The sequence below is a fragment of the Melopsittacus undulatus genome, chromosome 11, assembly GCF_012275295.1.
Source record: "Melopsittacus undulatus isolate bMelUnd1 chromosome 11, bMelUnd1.mat.Z, whole genome shotgun sequence".
NCBI lineage: Eukaryota > Metazoa > Chordata > Aves > Psittaciformes > Psittaculidae > Melopsittacus > Melopsittacus undulatus.
This window is the reverse complement of record NC_047537.1, coordinates 14,467,448-14,486,217: the sequence shown is the minus strand read 5'-3', so window position 1 is coordinate 14,486,217 and position 18,770 is coordinate 14,467,448. Positions and strand designations below refer to the sequence as shown.

At 48.9% G+C, this 18,770-nt stretch overlaps 1 protein-coding gene across 2 annotated transcripts in view; it reads left to right on the top strand.

Annotated features, from left to right (window-relative positions):
• UBE2O (ubiquitin conjugating enzyme E2 O) overlaps window positions 1-18,770 on the top strand; it is a 64,417-nt gene that overhangs the window by 39,324 nt on the left and 6,323 nt on the right. For both annotated transcript variants that reach the window (XM_031044893.2, XM_031044894.2), the window contains exons 3-15: window positions 497-607; window positions 1,533-1,630; window positions 3,055-3,118; window positions 4,825-4,968; window positions 5,538-5,647; window positions 6,385-6,535; window positions 7,292-7,791; window positions 10,694-10,848; window positions 12,277-12,389; window positions 13,460-13,585; window positions 14,622-14,711; window positions 16,967-17,624; window positions 18,486-18,622. In XM_031044893.2, the coding sequence (XP_030900753.2) occupies window positions 497-607; window positions 1,533-1,630; window positions 3,055-3,118; window positions 4,825-4,968; window positions 5,538-5,647; window positions 6,385-6,535; window positions 7,292-7,791; window positions 10,694-10,848; window positions 12,277-12,389; window positions 13,460-13,585; window positions 14,622-14,711; window positions 16,967-17,624; window positions 18,486-18,622 (2,457 nt within the window). The remainder of the gene's footprint in view (window positions 1-496; window positions 608-1,532; window positions 1,631-3,054; window positions 3,119-4,824; window positions 4,969-5,537; window positions 5,648-6,384; window positions 6,536-7,291; window positions 7,792-10,693; window positions 10,849-12,276; window positions 12,390-13,459; window positions 13,586-14,621; window positions 14,712-16,966; window positions 17,625-18,485; window positions 18,623-18,770) is intronic.

Genomic DNA, 18,770 nt, shown 5'->3' with positions numbered 1-18,770 from the left:
AGAGCTCATCTCAGTCTCCCCTCTGGCAGGTTAAAGCCATTCCCCTTGTCCCGAAAGCCCTCATTTTTGCTCTGGGGTTGATGGTCTACCTCTGCCTTTGCTGTCTAAGGGCAGTACCTGCAGGAAGGTCCTATGGAGTTGCAGAGGTCTGCTCCTTTGCATAGACCAAGGAGCCAGACAGGCTTTAAAGCAAGTTCTAATCACCTGACGCTGTTCTTATTTGACCAGATGCACCATTCTCTGGGCTGCTGCTTTGGCAGCCATAGTAACTGGGAAGAAAACATTGCAGGTATTTAAGTGATCTCAACTTCTGAGTTGCCTTAGGGTCTTCTGGAGTGCCCCTTCATAATGAGGGCCTGAAGGGTGAGACTGAACAGGCTTGAATGGCTGCTTGCCTCTGCACTGTGTACACAGAGCACATATATATGTGTGTGTGTGTGTGTGTGTGTAAGACCTTCCATAGGCGATAAACTCTTTTACTCTTTTGCCTTTTCAGGACAGCCAGTGTGGAACTGTAATTGATGTCAACATAGAGTGTGCTGTGAAGTTGGTAGGAACCAACTGCATCCTCTACCCTGTCAACAGCAAAGATCTGCAACATATCTGGGTGAGAACACAGCCCAAATCCACGTGGGAGCCAGGGCTTGGTGGTTTGGAGGGATGCTGCTGTATTCTAAGTAACACACGCAAGGGAAGAATCCATATTGTGCAGAAAGCATCTGCAGCTTGGTTTTATTTTAAACTTATAGCAGGCATCCTCCCTGGAAGAAGATGATGCAGCATCACCTCATCTCCCCATCTGTTCTGTGTTTCTGATCACACTGCCGAGGCCAAATTGACTTGAAGGGCAAGGCTGACATTCAGTTGTGTGAGAATTGAGATGGGCTGCTGTGCCAACCTGATTGGGGCAGCCCCATGGCAGTGGCACAGAGCTTTTGAGCTGTTGGTACTGTTTAAAGAGGCTAATAAAAAGCTGAAAGGAGTTGAGCATCTTTCTGTTGAGCTGGAACAGTCTGAACCAGATCTGGTTCTCCCCTTGAGTGGGTGGATGATTTCCAGAGACCAGGCAGGATTTCATCATTCTTTTTCCTCTGAGATAAAGGTAATTTGGGAGCGAAGAGCTGGAACGTCGCAGCCTTTTTCAGGACATAGCCTGTGGAAAGGCAGTGGGATACAAGCTTCTCTGAGATGGAAAGTTAGTCTCAGGGATAACAGTTATTAATATTAACTGAAGGCAAGTGTTAGTATGCCTCTACCTTGCAGAGCACCTCCGAAACTGCACAGAACACTTAAACTTAAGATGCGAGGGGAAAAGAATCCCAGAGAGAGCCTGATCTTTTGAACAGGAGAATCCAGGCTCCGTGCCTACTGTGAAACAGGTTGATGCACCTTATTTCCAGTTTATAGGAAGATCTGCAGTTGCTGTGAGGAGTCCCTTTGAGATAGCTATCTAGTCTGCATGGTGTAAGGACTTACAGCTCAAAATACAAGGATTAATATGTATAAGGTCTTGTTTCCTGTTTTCTTCTTAGCCTTTCATGTATGGTGACTACATAGCCTATGACTGCTGGCTGGGAAAGGTCTATGATTTGAAGAACCAGGTCATCCTCAAGCTTTCCAATGGAGCCAGGTACTTCTTGCTGTTGAAGACTGTCCCCCTGTGGCTTTCACAATCCTGATCTGTTTTAGGAGAACCAGGAACAGACTTCATTCACATACTGATGAGTTATCTGCCTGCTTTATCGTCACATGTAGAGTAAGAACACATCTCTCTCTGAAAACGTTAACATTCATTGGTCACCCTCTGGAAAAGCTGTTGTCTGGAAGGTGACCGTTTTCTTCAGTCCCAGCAGATCAGTGCTTCAGAACTCAAGCATGTTGGTCCTTAAACTGTGCTTCTGTTCTGGAAAATAGCTGTTTAATATGGGCTGCTGTTCTAGACCTGTTCTCAGTAGGAGAGGAAAACTCCACTGAGAGGATTGTTACCTTAAGAAAGGTCTGTGAAAGTGTAGGAACTTGGAGGCTGATGGGTTTTATGAAACCAGGATTGAACAGCTTGGCTTGCTCACTGTTGTTTGCAGTTGTAGCAGGAATGCTTTTTCAATGAAGACCTAATCCAAGGTTACCTCTAGAGAGAGATTTAACCAGAGGTATTGAAAGAAATATCTGGTGACTTTCTGCAGAGCCAGCAGAAGGATCTGGATTCTGTTCCTTCTGCATGTTGGACGGTTACTTGGGAGCTAAACCCCTCTGAATTCCCTACATTCACTGGCACTGAAGCTTGTTTTGTCCAACAAACTTCACTGATGCAAGGGAAGGAAGGAACCAGTATAGAGCCAGGAGGCTTATAGGCCTGGAAGGTGGGAGATAGCCCATCTGCCTTGTAAATGGAGTGTTGATGTTTAAAACCCCCAAACCCACAATCCTGCAGGCAGCTCTGAGCCTTTCTAAGAGAAGCAATGTGAGAGCTATAACAGATGACTGGTGGATGTGTCTGATTTTGATTGTTTCAGTGTTTGTTTCAGGCTGGAAGTCTCTTATGCATATGCTAAACTGGGAGTGAAAAATAGCTCCACTTCTTTATCTGTATCTCCTGCAGTTACTGCTGCAGCTTAAAACCTTCTTGCTGTCTGTTACCAGCTCACACACAGCTATGTGAAATGAGGTAACCGTTTGCTAAATCTCTTCCTACTGAACCGTTTGAAATCCCATCAGAACTAACTCTGGAAGTGAAGCTGTTGCTGAAGCAAGATACCCCAATTGCCCTGATGTTCCAGCAGCAGCGTGAATAACAAATGGGAGCTTTAAACTGGATATGTTTAAGATTCCTTAAATTTATTATTACTTAATGATTTTACTTCTTTTTACATGCTGAATGGAACCTTTAGATAGCAAGCAGGGCTTTTAGAGCTTGTCTGTAACCAGCTTTGCTCTGAATCATAAAGGCTCAGTGCTGCACTGCAGGGTGTATGGACAGACCCACCCAGGCAGCGTCAGTTGATTTGGTGGTGTTTGCCTCTGAAAACGTGACTGTGTCTCTTGTCTGTTTTCCAGGTGTTCTATGAGCACAGAAGATGGAGCCAAGCTGTATGATGTCTGTCCTCATGTCAGTGACTCGGTGAGCTTCTGCTTCTCCTGAGTCTTTTTGATCACCTTCATCTTGTAAGCTTTTTGTGCAGGAGGGAGGGAGAAGACAAAACTATAGCCATTTATTAATCCTAAAATTAAACGATGCATCACAGCTGAAAAGCATTTCACTTGAAGTAAGTGTAACAGAATGTAGCTTAAAGGTGATGTTAGTAATGAGCAGGTTTTGTGGAGGTATTACAATTCATGAATCCAACTGCTTCCTTTGCAAACAACTTGCATAACATGTAGTCAGATGGCTGATGTCAAGGCAGTTCACTGCTCATTAGATCTGTACATGCTTGAAAAGGCTCTTTACTCCATTTAATGCTTTCAAAATTGTTCCTCTTCTGGAAAAGGGCATGTTGAAAAGGTGTTGTGCTAGAAGCACGTTTCCATGTCACATAACGCACTGTCCCTCTTGTTACTGAGCTCCATCGTGTTCTCTGAATGGAGACCTACCACCATACTGGTATTTTCCAAATCACATGCTGGGGAAGGTTTTGCTAGCTTTTGGGTAGACCAGAATTGCCTGTGTGCTGATGGGATCTAACCTCTCTCACCTTTAAAGGGTGACAGCTTGCTTGTTCTTTCAGGTGCCATCAGCAGGGCCTCGCTGTACTCCTGCAGTGATACTGGGAGTTGACTGAGAATGGTGTTTAATTCTTAGGAGCTACCAATGCAGTCAGCCACTATCCATCCCAACCCTCAAATCTGAGGTCCCTTTGAACTAAGACAGCACTTCTGCCAAAATCTGATGCCTGTTTCTTGAAGAGCAAATGAAGTATCAGTTTAATAGGTTGTGCTGCTGTTTTCTTGTTCTGTACAGAAAAGGACTGGTCTGCTTCTAGGTATTCTTTGGTATCTTCCTCTTGGCTACTTTGGGTTGTATGATTCCAGTATGTTTGCTGCTTGTAGTAGCATCCACTTTCTGGTTACCTAATTTTGAGCCCTTGTTTTGAGTCAGGCTGTGTTTGAATCGTACGTAGCCCTCTGGAGACTTACGGTGTCGTCTGAAACAGGAGTTGGCTCCAGTGTTACTCTTGTTCCCATTCTCAGAACTTACCTGACTTTCATCTTGTCACACTGCTCTTACCCTTCGTGACAAATTACAAGACCTGATAGAGGTTTGTGTGCTCAGTATTTTATCTGCCCTCCACTGCTCTGTCCACCTTCACACTCTGAGTCTAAAGTCACTCTAAATATCAGAGGGAAAGAGCTCTAGGAGAGCAGTTGTTATGTTTATCCTGGTTTGCTTTCAAAGAACTGTCATATTAACTAACCAACCTAAGACAAATAACAGTGAATTTGAGGAGCAGAGGAGTGAAGGCAGGTATGCTCTGGCTCTGAAAGCATATAGGTGCTTGAATCAGGGCGTGGAAAAGAGATGACACCCTTGCCCAGGGCTCAGCCCACCTTGGCTACCTTGAACCAAGAGCATTTGTGTGGAAATACCTTTTGTTTCTTGCAAGTTCCTTTGCTTCTCCCTGCCTTGAGTCATAGTCCTGTTCGGATGTGTGACAGAGCAGGTTGCTATAGGAACTGCTATAGGAGAGGAATGAGCTTTAGGAGATGGGCAACTTGCAGACTTCACCCTTATGGCTAATCTTACTGATCACTAATGAGACACAAGCAATGCTAGAATCATAAATCTTACAGTCCTTTATGCTGTTTTTTCCACCTCCTTTCCCCCCACAGGGTCTCTTCTTTGATGATTCATATGGCTTCTATCCTGGACAAGTCCTCATCGGGCCTTCTAAAGTCTTCTCCAGCGTGCAGTGGCTGTCGGGTGTGAAGCCTGTTCTGAGCACAAAGAGCAAGTTCAGAGTGGTGGTGGAAGAGGTAAGGACTGAGCAGCAGACACAGAGCCATCTGCACAGGCCCTGCCTGGCGGTTTGGAGCAGAGTCAGCTTGCCATGGGCACCTTACACGAGCACATGCACTGTGGCTGTATTCTCCTGAGGTGACAAATTCTTCACTATGGATTGACAGGACTGTTGAGCATGGTTTGGCTTTGCCTCCCTGCCAGCACCCTGCAAGGTGATCATGTGCCAATACACTTAGAAGCTGATCATTAGGGCAGTAGAAGCACCTCTTCTATTGGAGCTCAATGTTGCATGCTATCCAGAAAGGGAGGAATGTAGCTGACTCCAAGAGGGAGCAGCTCCAAGCCCATTAGCATGTCTCTGTGACATTGGGCTGCTGATTTGTATGTATGTAGCTTCCTTCCCAAGCCATGTGTCATCTTTCTTGGAGTTAAGAACTCTAGAAGCTCTTGGTGTTGCCAGGAGCTAGGCTATGGGAGCACACACAGGTTTGCTGCTTTCCTGGGTGCAAGTATTCAGATCCTAGACACTGGTCAAGGAAAGCCTTTGGAAAACTGAGTTTCCTTTTCTCTCTTTACATTGTAGGTACAGGTGGTGGAACTAAAGGTTACCTGGATCACTAAAAGTTTCTGTCCTGGAGGTACTGACAGTGTGAGCCCTCCTCCCTCAGTAATCAGCCAAGAGAAGCTGTCCAGGTGAGAGAACCCTTTTCAGTCCCAGCACCCAGTGCTATGGGTGATGTGCCCGCTAGCTGATCAGACACAGTGCTGCTCTTCCTTGATCCATGCCTGCATATTCCAGAGCTTTAAAACATCAGAGAATAGCTTCCAAATCAGTTTAGCAGATGCTTGAGTTACCAACACAAGGACTGGCATCTCCAAGTACTCTCCACCTGACAAATGAATAGAGGAAGGGAGTGTCTGGCAACAGGTCACTTCTTCCCTCATCCTTCCACCTGTGTCTGGAGCCGGGGGCATCTGTTCTGTGTGCGTGCAGTAGGCAGCTGAGGTGTCCTCTCCGGAGCTAGGCTGATGCTGAGGGAGCAGCTGGTGCCCTCTGCAGGCCGCAGCTGCAAAACAGGGCTGAACACGACTCGGCAGGGAAAGTCAAATGAGTAATAGCTCAATGCAGTGGGGTTCCTGCCTGGAATTCATAAGCTGGGGCAGAGCAGCTCTCAGATGACATCAAAAAAACCCCAATGCCCACTTCAAATGTCCCTTGGCAGCATCTCTGGGAAGGGGAGCTGGAGGGAAAGGAGTCACTGGTATCCCACCCAGTCCCTGGTGAGATCCCCACTTCTCCTTTAGAACTGTGTGCCTGGGAAGGATCCTGCCACCCCAGAAGAAGAGCTGTTGGCAAGAGCCTCGCTGGGCACTACTGGGTTCTGCTACTGCTTTTGCACTTTCTCATGGCTGTCCTCCTGTCCCACCAGGGTAAAGCGGCTGGGGTGCTTTGACCATGCCCAAAGGCAGCTTGGAGAAAGGTGCCTCTATGTGTTCCCAGACAAAGTGGAACCTGCTAAAATCACGTGTGAGTGTCCCGAGAGGAACTGTGTCCTGGGTGAAGGGACAGTTGCCAAAAAGGTGAGTTGAGGGCTCGAGGGAGTCATTATCTTCTCGAAGTGTTTCTGGTTGCTGTGGCTTTTAGAGCAGAAACCTTCTGCACTGTCATGGGGCCTGAAATGTGACTCCTGAAATGGTGGCTGTAAACAGTGATGGCTCCTTGTTGCCAGCAGCCAAGTCACCTTGTGTGGCAGTCTGACTGCACTGGGTGAAGCATGCAGCTAATGCCATGAGAGATCACGAACAGGGCCTTGAACACACTGCACCTCGCAGGGGTCGAGCTCTGTCAGGCTGGTGTGCTCTGACAGCCAGGGCTGTTAGACACATGTTGTTTTCATTAGCATGGCCTCAGGTTTCTCATGGAGCTGTGCTGTTCAGTTAAATCCTTGCTGCAGTGAGACAAGGAAGAAGTCTTTGCATCCTAGGCCAAGTGAGTCACGCTACGGCTTCTACATGCTGGCAGCAGAGCAGTGGTGTTCCTGGAATAACAGGATATCATCAGTGGGGATGGTGACCTCCCTGTGTAGCTCTGTCTGCTGCATAGATTAGCTGGTGACCTTCCATAACAAAAACTTCAGAAAAAGCTTAAAATAGCCTGCAGGAGCAAAGCTCACTGTCCTTGGACTAGCCCAGTGCTGCTCTCCTTGGTTTGCAGGATGCTCTGGGGCCCATGAGCTGTACAGAGGCCTGTGGGGTGCTGTGTTCCTCTGTGTGCAAAGCTGGCTGGCAGCTTGTGATGTGCCCAGGCATTGTCTGATTCAGCTCTGCTTTCTATAGGTGAGGCGGCTGCTGAAGAAACAGATAGTGAAGATCATGTCCTGCTCCCCAGAGTCTCAGGGTACCAGTGAGTCCCCTGACAAAGAGGCTGCTGCAGCTGATGACCAAAAATCAGAAGAGCTTAAGCCTGAACCCAAGTGTGAGCTGGATGACTCTCCTTCCAGTGCACCGAGTCCTGAGGAGAGCAAGGAGGAGCAGCCTGAGGAAACAGGGAAGGACAAAGAGGGAGCAGCAGCACGACAGCAGCCTCCCTTTCTGCTGAAAGATGAAGGGTTGTCCGACTACCGGCTTCAGTCCATGGAGCAGGATGCTGATGATGAAGCAGCTGATGACACTGATGACACGAGCTCTGTCACCTCTTCTGCTAGCTCCACTGCCTCGTCCCAGAGTGGTAGTGGCACTGGGCGCAAGAAGAGCATCCCTCTTTCCATTAAAAACTTGAAGCGGAAGCACAAGAAGAAGAAGACAAAAGTCTCGCGGGAGTTTAAGCCAGGGGACAGGTGAGTTGGGCTTCCAAAGCCTGGTAGTCTTAGAATCATAGAGTCATAGAATAGTTTGGGTTGGAAAGGATCTTAAGATCATCCAGTTCCAACCCCCTGCCATGGGCAGGGACACCTCACACTAAACCATATCACCCAAGGTTTCATCCAACCTGGCCTTGACAGAAATCTCCCTTCCCAAGATTCCCAGATGTAAACCTCCTCCTCAGCTTGGATGGAAGTTGGTGACTTGCCTCACATTAGAACACCCAGTGGTAGTAACCAACAGCAGTTCTCCTGTGATGACTGTGCAGTGGCCTGTGTTGAATCAGCTTGGTCCCAGTCCAGCTTCTGATGAAACTGGGGCCACATGACGTGACACTGATGCTATTTTATTTCAGCTGTGCCTCAGGGCATTGGCAGAATGTCTGTGCTGCATTAGACTCTATGCAGGGAAAGAGATGGGTGAATAAAGATCACACAGCTTAAACATGACATGAATTGGTTACCCCATTGGCAGCTTCTGCAGAGAGGCTGAGGACAGGCCATGCTTGCAGGAGTGGACAGTTTCTCCTCTGAGAGCTGCCTCCAGATGAGCAGGGAGCTCTGTGTTGGCAGGGGTTCACACTGCAGTGGTCTCTATTAGCTTTACCCTGCTCTGGAGAGAAATGAGCAACTTTTGCCAGCAGTATACTTTATATTGGGTTTTTAATGAGCAAAGTGCACTCCTTGAGAGCCTTGGAGGGATTGATTTCATAGCTTGGGGAGGAGGGAGCATTGCCTGGGTCTGCCCATCTCTAGATAAAACTGGATCTCAGCAGCTTTTACCTAATTTGAGAATGTTTAAACTCCTCATGGGATGCAGAGATGTCTGGCAATTGGCTTCTTTGGACTACTTGTATACAGACCCTGCACCAGAAATGAGCTAGTGTGAGATAGGTGAGAATCCTGGCAGAAAAGTGGCAGGATCAGGATTCAAGGGACCCAGTAGTTTGAGAATGCCACGAACTTCAGTCACGTTTAGGTTAGGTGTTTTAGCTTTGTCTGCATGCCAGGAGAGCTGCTCCTTCAGTCATTGTGGGGTTTGGAGAACCTGGATTTGAAGATCACAAGTAGTATTCAAGTGACAGAGCAGGAGTGTGTGATGGAGATCCTGGGAACTGATTCTGGCTTCACTTTTCACTTCTCACCCCTTTGCTGGCGCCTCCATTTCACTAAAGGCTTTGTTAAGGAGAGCATAGTAGCTGGTGAACCTGGCAGCTTTCTGCACCATACAGGCACTGGATCTGGGCAGCTCCAAGAAGGAAATGCAGAGATCAGATGTCAGGGCCCTTTGCAGAGATGACCATGCTGCAGAGAGTAAGAAACTAGAAGCTTTTTCAGCAGAGAATGTGAAGCCCCAGCTGATAGAGTACTGCAGAGTACAGGACACATGTGGCAGCTGGTCACAGCTCAGCAGGAGGGGTCTTTGCTGGTCAAACATCCAGCTGAAGCTGGTGCCCATCAGTAGACACTGCCAAGCACTGCTGAGAAATGCAGGGTAGCTGGGCTGGCTGCAGTCAGTCACCACATCAGACCTGGCAGTGCATGGGCATCTCTGCCTGCAGGAGCCAATGCAACCTGTGGCTTTGCCATCATTCAGTGACCTGCTGCAGCTCTCCAGGCAGCTCATGGACTCCTGGCTGTTTTAGTGAGGATATAACAGGGGGGTTTACTAATGTTAAATCATGATTTTCCTGTTTGTCAAGCTGCATAAGCTGTGCTGCAGACAGGGCTGGAGCGTTTCCTTCCAGCCTCTCCACTCTCCCATCCTTAGCTTTGCATAGTCCCACTTTCCCCAAGGAACCATCTCTGGGCATGTCACCCACCACACGTGACCTGTTGCAGACTTGTTCTCTGATACTCTGCTGTTGAGTGCTGGTCCTACAAGAAACTTCGTAGTATTTCCGAAGTATTTCTCTGGCATTTCAAACCCTACTTTGATGCTGTTGGGTCCTCTATGCATAAAAACAAGGGTGGAGAAAACAGTTGTATTTGCCTGTTGTATCTTCTTGATGGATTGACTTGAAAACAGCACAAATGCAGCACTTTTGTGATGTCTGGAAGGCCTGGGCAGCAAAATCAAGACAAGGTTTAAATGCTGCATGAGCTTCAGTTTGTTCTGTGCTGTAGGAAGGATGGAAATGGTGGAGGGCTCATTAGAAGAGGCGGTCCAGCTAAACTGCAGCTCTTCAGCTTCTCAACTTGCCTCTTCAGGCAGTTTACTCAAGCTCTACAGCAGAGGACCAGCATGTGGTCCATTGTTGCATGTGTGGGTTTGATTTCTGAGCTGCAGACACACATGGATGTGTTTGAACAGCTGAGAAGGAGACTTTTGTCCTTTCAGACAAAATCCTTTTGCTTTACCCATAATCAATGTGTTGCCTCTGGCCTTTTGTTTGGCTTTTTTCCTTTTTTCTGGAAGGGCTGACATGAATGCTGCTTTAGCTTTCCTTTCCAGTCCCATGCTCTTTGGCTGCAAAGATGACTCGGAGCTGTCAGGCAGAAGGTGCTTCAGTGGAGATGTTCTTAAGGTTCAGAGTATTTGAAGCTCCTGTTGTACCTCTGCCAGGGGTAGAATGTTGGTGCTGGCAGATGTTAATGTGCTCCACTAAGATTAAAAGTGAGCTCAGCATCAGCTCCCTGGAAGGGAAGAAGTCCTGTAATACATAGAGGCTTGCAGCAATATAACATCTGCAGGATGATGGAGAGCCTGACAGAACAAAACCACTGTGAGGAGGTGGGTTTCTGACATCCCAACCTACTCATGAGCATACCTTTGTGTTGCTGAGATCTGTCTTGATTCTTGAGGTTGGCAGCATCACATTGTGGCTGTAATCATGCACATTCCCTCTGGTAACTCATTGCCTTTCTGTGTTCCCAGGGTTGCTGTGGAAGTGGTGACCACGATGACTTCAGCTGACGTGATGTGGCAGGATGGCACCGTGGAGACAAACATCCGCTCCAACGAGCTGATTCCTGTCCATCATCTGGACAACAACGAGTTCTGCCCTGGGGACTTCGTGGTGGACAAAAGAGGTATTGGGTGTCAAAACAGTCCTCTCCTTGGGGAGCAAACATGCTCTTAAATGCAAAGTATTCTTCAGTCTGGATCTCTTAATGTACAGTGCAGCCCTTTTTATGGTAGCCTTAGTAGTACTCACTGGAGGTCGGTGCAGGAGCCTAACAACGAACAGTGGTTCAGCCAACTTAATGTATCAGTAGAGGATTGTTATTTAACTACCATTATTTAAACTGTTGGAACTGTGATAACAGGCAAGATGTGGAAGGAATAAATGCCAAGGAGCAAAGCTGGGATTCTCAGGGTTTCTATAGAGAAGCGGCCACCTTCTCCTTGAAGGCCCTGAGCTCTGTTGCAGAACACAGGGAGAAAGGAACAGCTCACTTTAGGCTGCTTCCTCCGCATGGCTTGTTTGTCATGACCCCCCCATTTTTTCATGGAGGGGTTGTAGGATCCAGAGGCATCTTGCTTTCTCTTTCTTCACCAAACCAGTTGCTGACACTGGTGAGGGTCAACAGTACAAGTTCAAGGACACTTACAGCTTTTGGCCATGAAATATTGATGGCACACCATCTGCTTTCAGCTCCATTTCTAGCAGGGGTAGTCTGTCAGCAGCAGAGAGCCAAAGTATTGTCAGGTTGGACTCTGACAGTCTTTGTGTGGTGCTGAAGGGGTACCAAAAGGCCCACAGAGATGCTGCAAGGGCTGGAGCAGCTCTGCTCTGGAGCCAGGCTGAGAGAGCTGGGCTGGGGCAGCCTGGACAAGAGAAGGCTCCTGAAGGGGAGACCTGAGAGCAGCTCCAGTGCCTAAAGGGGCTGCAGGAAACCGGGAGAGGGGCTTGGGACAAGGGCCTGTAGGGACAGGCCAAGGGGAATGGCTTGAACCTGCCAGAACAGGGGAGACTGAGCTGAGCTCTTAGGCAGAAGCTGTTCCCTGTGAGGGTGCTGAGGCACTGGCACAGGGTGCCCAGAGAAGCTGTGGCTGCCCCATCCCTGGCAGTGTTCAAGGCCAGGTTGGACACAGGGGCTTGGAGCAAGCTGCTCCAGTGGAAGGTGTCCCTGCCCGTGGCAGGGGTTGGAGCTGGAGGAGCTTTAAGGTCCCTTCTGACACAAAGCAGGCTGGAATTCTGTGGATGTATGATTTGAGAGCAGAGCACTAAGGATTAAAAGTGTGTTTTCTCTTGGTGATGGAGCTCAAAAGTGGTCCCGAAGTGGTGTTCACCCCATCCAGTAATCTTATTTTAACATCACTCTGTGCCCCATTAAAGCACAGCTTGTTAGCTGAGTACAGTTGTGACTGTGCAGGAACAAGTGTTTTTTCCTCCTGCCATTCATAAATGGAAGGTTTCAGCTGCGAGAGCTTGGGAGCTGACAGCCTCAGTTGCTGTGCAATCTCTGCTCCTCACTTACCTTGTCTGTTTTCTTCCCTCCCATTGCAACCCAAAGCTCAGAGCTCCCAGGACCCTGGGTTATATGGAGTCGTGCAATCTGGAGACCATATTGGCCGTACCTGTGTGGTGAAGTGGTTCAAGTTGAAATCCAGTGGAGATGATGTGGAGGTAAGTGCAGGAGCCAGTGCTTGTTGGAGCCAGCTAAGAGAATGCAGCCACAAAACACACAGGCTTCACACATAAACACAGATAAGCCTGGGGGTCAGCTCTGCAGCGGAGTTTGTCCTTGGGGATGGGAACAGCAATGTGCTTTCGGCCCTGTGAGGCTTACCTACATATTTACAGATGCCTCCAAGGCAGTGAAGACCAAACAGAGAGTTTGTATCTCATAATCAGCATCAGGCTGAAGGTTATTGCTGAAGATATCGGAGACAGTTGATTTGTTAAGTTCACTATAGGGATTTTTCCTTCCCATGGCTTTGCTAGCTCATCGGAAGAGAATCCACCTATTGCTTGTTGTCCTGCTCACTCTGCTGGGCACTACTGCCTATAGTCAGCCTGATGCCTTTTCCTCAGGGCTTGTATGAACACTGTTTTGCAGAGTCCTGATAGACTCTGGTCTAGTGGGAGATGAGGGGGATTCAGGCCACATAAATGGGGTGTGCTGCTTTCTGCCTTAGGGTGGGAGACCCCATTGTCAGAACTGAGCAGGGCCCTTTACATCTAGAAGTGGAACATGAGTCAGGTATGGGGTTGTGCTCCACTTCACCCATTTCTCATGAGTTGTGAGGCTCCTAGCTCTCTTCCTTCAGGAGGAATCAAAGGAAAGATGTTTCCTATTAATTGACAAGGCTTTTGTCAGGCACTTCCCATTGCCTTGGATCATTTCAGGAGTAAACTAACCCTTTGGGCCCCAGCAAACTGCCTTGAGAAATCTGGGTGTTCAGAAGGGGATAAAATGCTGTGCTTGCATGTCTTGTGAGCATAGTGATGCAGAACCTGAAGTAAAGGTGAGGATGAGCAGATGAGACAGAATATCCATTTCCTTTCACTGTTGTACCTTGACTGATGTGCTGCAGGATGAGGTGACAGGAAGGGACATCAGCAGCTCCTTGCAGGCTGTTAGACAACTGAAAACTGACCCCATATAACACAGTACTTCTGAGTGTTGCAGGCACGTTCTGCAGGTCAGAGCAGCATCGTGGGGCTGACATGTTCACATTCTGTCTGTGCTGCAGCTGATCGGGGAGGAGGAGGATGTGAGTGTGTATGATATTGCTGATCACCCAGACTTCCGCTTCCGCACCACTGACATCGTGATCCGCATTGGCAACTCGGATGGAGCCACGGCTAAGGAGGATGAGGTGGGTTCTGGGCACAGTTACGTGACTACATTGTCACCAGCTATTAGTGGAGGCACTTGAGAGAGTCAGGCAGAGGGCCTCAGGCCCTGCAGGGGTATCCTAAGCTTCTCAGCTTCCTAGCTTTGTGTTAGTGCTCCCTGCTGTCATGAGTAACACATCAGACCTCGAAGTCTGGAGGTGTAACCTTGAAATCCTTTGCTTTTTGGTGACAGTCTATAGCAGAGCAAGAACAAAGTGGGGACAAGAAGCAAACATGCCTGAATGGGTTTAGTGTAAGAGTCTTGCTTAAGCTTTCAGGGTAATCTCTGTTATGAGGATATTCTGCGGGCTCCTGAGCAAGAGTGAAGGTGGCTTTGTTATTAAACCAGTTTCACTTGGCAGCAGAAGACTGGGGTTGTGGTTTTCATCTGAGCTGTTATGTACATGTTAACTCTGTTGAGCTGGTTGAACTCCTGGTGAGGAAGAGGGAACGGTTTATATTGTAGAGGACATGCTCTTTGCTAGGAAAGCAGCATCCTTGGTGTACAGGGAAGACCTCCCTCCAGCTTTTGCGACTGCTGTCCTAAGTAAGAGTTAAAAGGTGCAGTGTGGCTCTTCCTGCAGCTCCAGTTTCAGCAGCATGAAGCACACACACCCCGTGCCAGTGAGGACTTGTCTGTTCCCTCCCTGCCGGGAGAAGCTGCTGGGATCCCACTAGAGGGCAGCCCCATTCCAGGGAAGGTCCTGTTGCCTTCCTGGCACAGCCCTGCAGTGGCCCTGGGCCTGCTTAGAAACCAGACCTCCTGCCAGATTGAGCCCTCCTGCTTCCTCCCCTCCTTGGGCAGTGAAGGGGAGAGTGTTCCCCTTCTCTGTGGCAGTGTTATGGGATTCCTGTGTGATTCTTCTACCCCTCAGCATGGGAGCCCAGGACTGCTGCTGGAGGCTGCAGGCATTGCTCTAGGTGCTTATCCAGCTGGGGAATATCTGTTTCTCAAGCCTTCCTGCTCTGCACTTCTGGGGGAGGAAAGGGGTTGACAAACTGCTCTTGTCTCTGCAGCCCTCAGTCGGACAAGTGGCTCGTGTGGATGTCAGCAGTAAAGTGGAAGTGGTATGGGCTGATAACACCAAGACTATTATTCTGCCTCAGGTGAGGTCCTGTTCCAGCTTGTGATATCCCTGTAATTGTTGGCTGAGTGATAAGTCTTGGGTTTAAATCCTGGGTGCGGGGAGTTTCGCTGAGTAAGGGAATCTTGCTCCATTTATTGCTGCCTTCCCTTATCATAGGATGACTTCCCAATTCTGTTAGCACAAGAAAATCCTTTGTCAGGAGGACTGGGCAGCTAACTGGCCATCACTGCTCTTGACTATAGAGACCAGGAAAGTATGGGCAGGCTGCTGCTCCCTTCACACACTGCGCTGCATGTTCCCAGCTCTGAGCACAACCCTGCTCCTGCCCTCCTGTTGCTCTGCACTTGGGGTTGCAGAGCTCAGGGATCATCAGCTCTGACCTGAGCCCAGGTTCCCTGCATTGTCCAACTGGGCACTGCTGATTGTTTGTTCTGTCTTGCTTGTGAAGTAGCTCCATGGTGGTTTGTTTGGGGTTTTTTTGGCTAAAGAAGCTCCTCCAGAAGCTGGACCAGAGCCACAAGTTCACACCTCAGCTAACCTAGGGATCAGACCCAAATCTCTTCCCAGGGCAGGGAATTAGCCACACTGCTAATCCATTTAGCCCCATTGATATGTCTTCTGCATTGTTCTAAGCTTTTCTGCTTACTATCTTGTAATTGTCTTCACTACTCCATGTAGTTTCATCCAATGTCTTTTCTCCTTGTTGCCTCAGATGAAGGCAGACAGCCTAAAGCTAAGAGAAAACCTGCATCTGTAGGACCCCATCTCTGTCACTGTGGCAGAGAACACCCCTACAGAGATGCATCTGGGAGTAGAAAGTACTCGCTCCAGATTTCTTTCTAAAGCAAGCAGCTCTGCATTAATTACAGTAGAATAGTCAATGCCTGCACTATGGCAGTGGACTGGAGCGTCACAAAGCAGGCTGCTGTCTCCCTTCCCCCCGTGTCACATGTGCTTGGATCACAGGCACAATCCGATGTGTGTTCCACAAAGGGCTGTTCTCACCCTGCAGGGCTGGGGCTCTGCGGCAGCTCCTGCTGTGTCACGCCAGCCCCTTCCATTCTGCTCGGCTGCGTAATGATGGGAGTTGGGGAATGTCAGGAGCGTGAGTTATCAGTTGGTAAAGCCTGGATTTATCGATGCCTGTCCGTGTGCCCAGGGAGGAGCTGGCTGGGAGCTTTCTCTCGGCTCTAAAAATAAAGATGGCATGAATGGCTAATTCCCTTTCTGCCTCCGATTTGGATTAGCTCTGAGGTTTGATGGCTCTTCCTGCCTGCAGTCACTTGTGTTGAACCCGGCTGACCTCTGCTGCCTGCCTGTCTCTGGGTGGCGCAGAACAGCGCTGCTTCAGTTCAAGGCTGTGACAAGATGATTGAGTGTCCATGGGCTTTAGCCTCTGGGTCATATCTTGCAAGATTAAGAGGATTCTTGGGCCATCAGTCAAGTGTCAGAAGCTTGTGGATAAAATGTTCCATCCTCACGCAGCCCTGTGAACTTGTTCTTGCTCCCTGCCTCTGTTGGTGCTTGTACCTGGAGTATGTCTGTAAGCCTCTGCAGGGGGCCTAGAGTGAGACATAGCATGTGCAGACTTAGAAGAGGCGAGGCCAGATGGAGCATGGAAGGGTTCAGCTTCCAGCAGCAAAGGGGGAGAGAACATTTTATGTAAGAGCTTATTCAGTAACTTGGGTTAGACTTCATTGTCCCAGTTGAATTTTAAGCAGCAGTGACATACCACAGCCGAAGCAGCATAGCAGGGCTCTGATGGCAAGTAGTGCGTGCCACAGAAGAAGAAAGCTGGTATGGGAATGTTTTCCTGCTTCCAGCATTGTTTCTATGGAAGAACAGAGTGTGAAGGCAGCCAAACCAGGGCTCTGTGCCAACACAGTTGCTGGTACAGAAGCAGGACCAGAAATGCTAACTCCACTCACAGTACATCTGCATTTGGAAACCCTGGGGCATCCAGGTAGCTGTTTGGTGCTTGTGTCCTCTCCCTAGCTGGATCCCAGCCACTGGAATGGCTGCAGCCCACCTGGAACTTGCCTTAGTTATGCCCTTTGAAAAGTGGAGGGTGGGGTTCTGCTTATCCATAATCTGTACCAGCCATTGAGCATGTAATTTAGATGAACCACACTCCACCCTGTAGAGATGGAAAGGGTTGAAACAGCCCAACCGATCCTAGATGCAAGCTCCCTTTTCATGGGGAGAACTGACTTGCATGTAAAACCGACTTAACACTCTGTGCTTCAGCCAAACTCTCTTGTAACTCTCCTTTAGCACTTATACAACATAGAATCAGAAATTGAGGAGTCAGACTATGACTCTGTTGACGGCAGCACCAGTGGAGCATCCTCAGAGTGGGAGGATGAAAGCGACAGCTGGGAGACAGACAATGGCCTCATGGAAGACGACCACCCAAAAATTGAGGAGTTAGAGCCTGAGGAGCCAGCAACAGAGGAGGTGAAGAAAGTAGAGGAACAAGTCCAGGGAGCTGTGGCTATGGCTGTTGCAGATCTGGCTGCAGAAAAAGGCGTGAAGGAAAAAGCCCCCAAGAGCTTCCGCGAGCTAAAGGAGGCCATCAAGATCTTGGAGAGCCTGAAGAACATGACTGTGGAGCAGCTGCTGACTGTGTCTCCCACCTCGCCGACGGTGGAGCTGGAAAAACCCACTCGGGAGAAGAAGTTCTTGGATGACATTAAAAAGTTGCAGGAGAATCTAAAGAAAACCCTGGATAACGTGGCTATTGCAGAGGAGGAAAAGATGGAAGCTATGGTGGAAACAGAAAAGAAAGAAGAAAAAGCAGAGGCACAGACACCCGTGAGGTCAGAGTGGCCCAGTGAGACACCAGTGCTGTGCCAGCAGAGTGGAGGCAAGCCTGGAGTCACCTTCACCAGTGCCAAGGGAGAAGTCTTCTCTGTGTTGGAGTATGCTCCAGGTGAGTGTGTAAGGTCCCACCAGTGTGGCAGACTCCATCCTTGCTGTCCTGCAGTGTTCCCTTCAAAACCTTTGCTTCCAGGCCTTTTGGGTTGCCTATCCTCTCTTCTTCCTAGTCCTTTTCACAGCTCATTGAGTAGGGAGGAGAAATTAAGACAACTTCTGTAGCACAATCTGTTCTGGGACATAAACCTGGCTTTTAGATAGCATCTCTAGGCACTGCTGCAACATCTCAAGCCACAGGAGTGTGCTTCCCTTTTGCCCATGTTGGTAAGTAACTTTGGAGGGCTGCAGAGAAGAGCTGCTCTCCATTGCAAGTACTTTCTTGAGAGCTGCAGGCTTGGTTCAGGCTTAGTTGCAGGGATGAACTGGTTAAGAAGCAGAGCAGTAACAGCTTGTACTGGGTGTCCTTGATGGGTGAGAGTCCTTGTTCACTTACGCCAATGTTAATCAGCCAAAAATCCAGAGCAGCATCTGTTTGTGTGGAACAGTGGTGACAGCAGAGCCCAAGGTGCTTGGGAGCCAGCCTGCCAGGCCAGAGCTGACAAGAAGAGGTGGCCAAAGTGGTCAGGACCTGCAGGGTGCATAGGTAAAAAGCTGTGCTTAGATTTGCTGTGGGCCAGGGCTCCTGGCTGGGGCACAAGGACCATGTTGTGTGGGACCATGGGAGCAGGAGATGCAGGTTGTGGCTGCTGTACAGTGTGGGAAAAATCAGGTCATCTCCAGGCTGCCTCCTGGCTCAGCACCAAAGCAAGTTTGGCTCTTTTCATCCCAATGATACATTTATAGAGTTGCCCTCACAAGGAACCTGTGGCAGTTCCCAAAGGCAGGCTCTAATCCTGTTCTCTGCCTTGCCCCACAGATACCCATGCCTTCAAGAAGATGGAGTTCCAGCCCCCAGAAGCAAAGAAGTTCTTTAGCACCGTGCGGAAGGAGATGGCTCTGCTGGCCACCTCCCTGCCTGATGGCATCATGGTGAAAACCTTTGAGGATCGAATGGTAAGTGCCTGCTCTCAAATGCCTGTGTGTTAGGGCTGGGCTCAGCATTTACATCACTTTCTTTCTGGAATTCCCTGCTTAGCCTTAATCCTTTGCATTAGAGCTGCAGGAATGTGTGCAGCATGTGAAATACAGCTGTAATTACCGT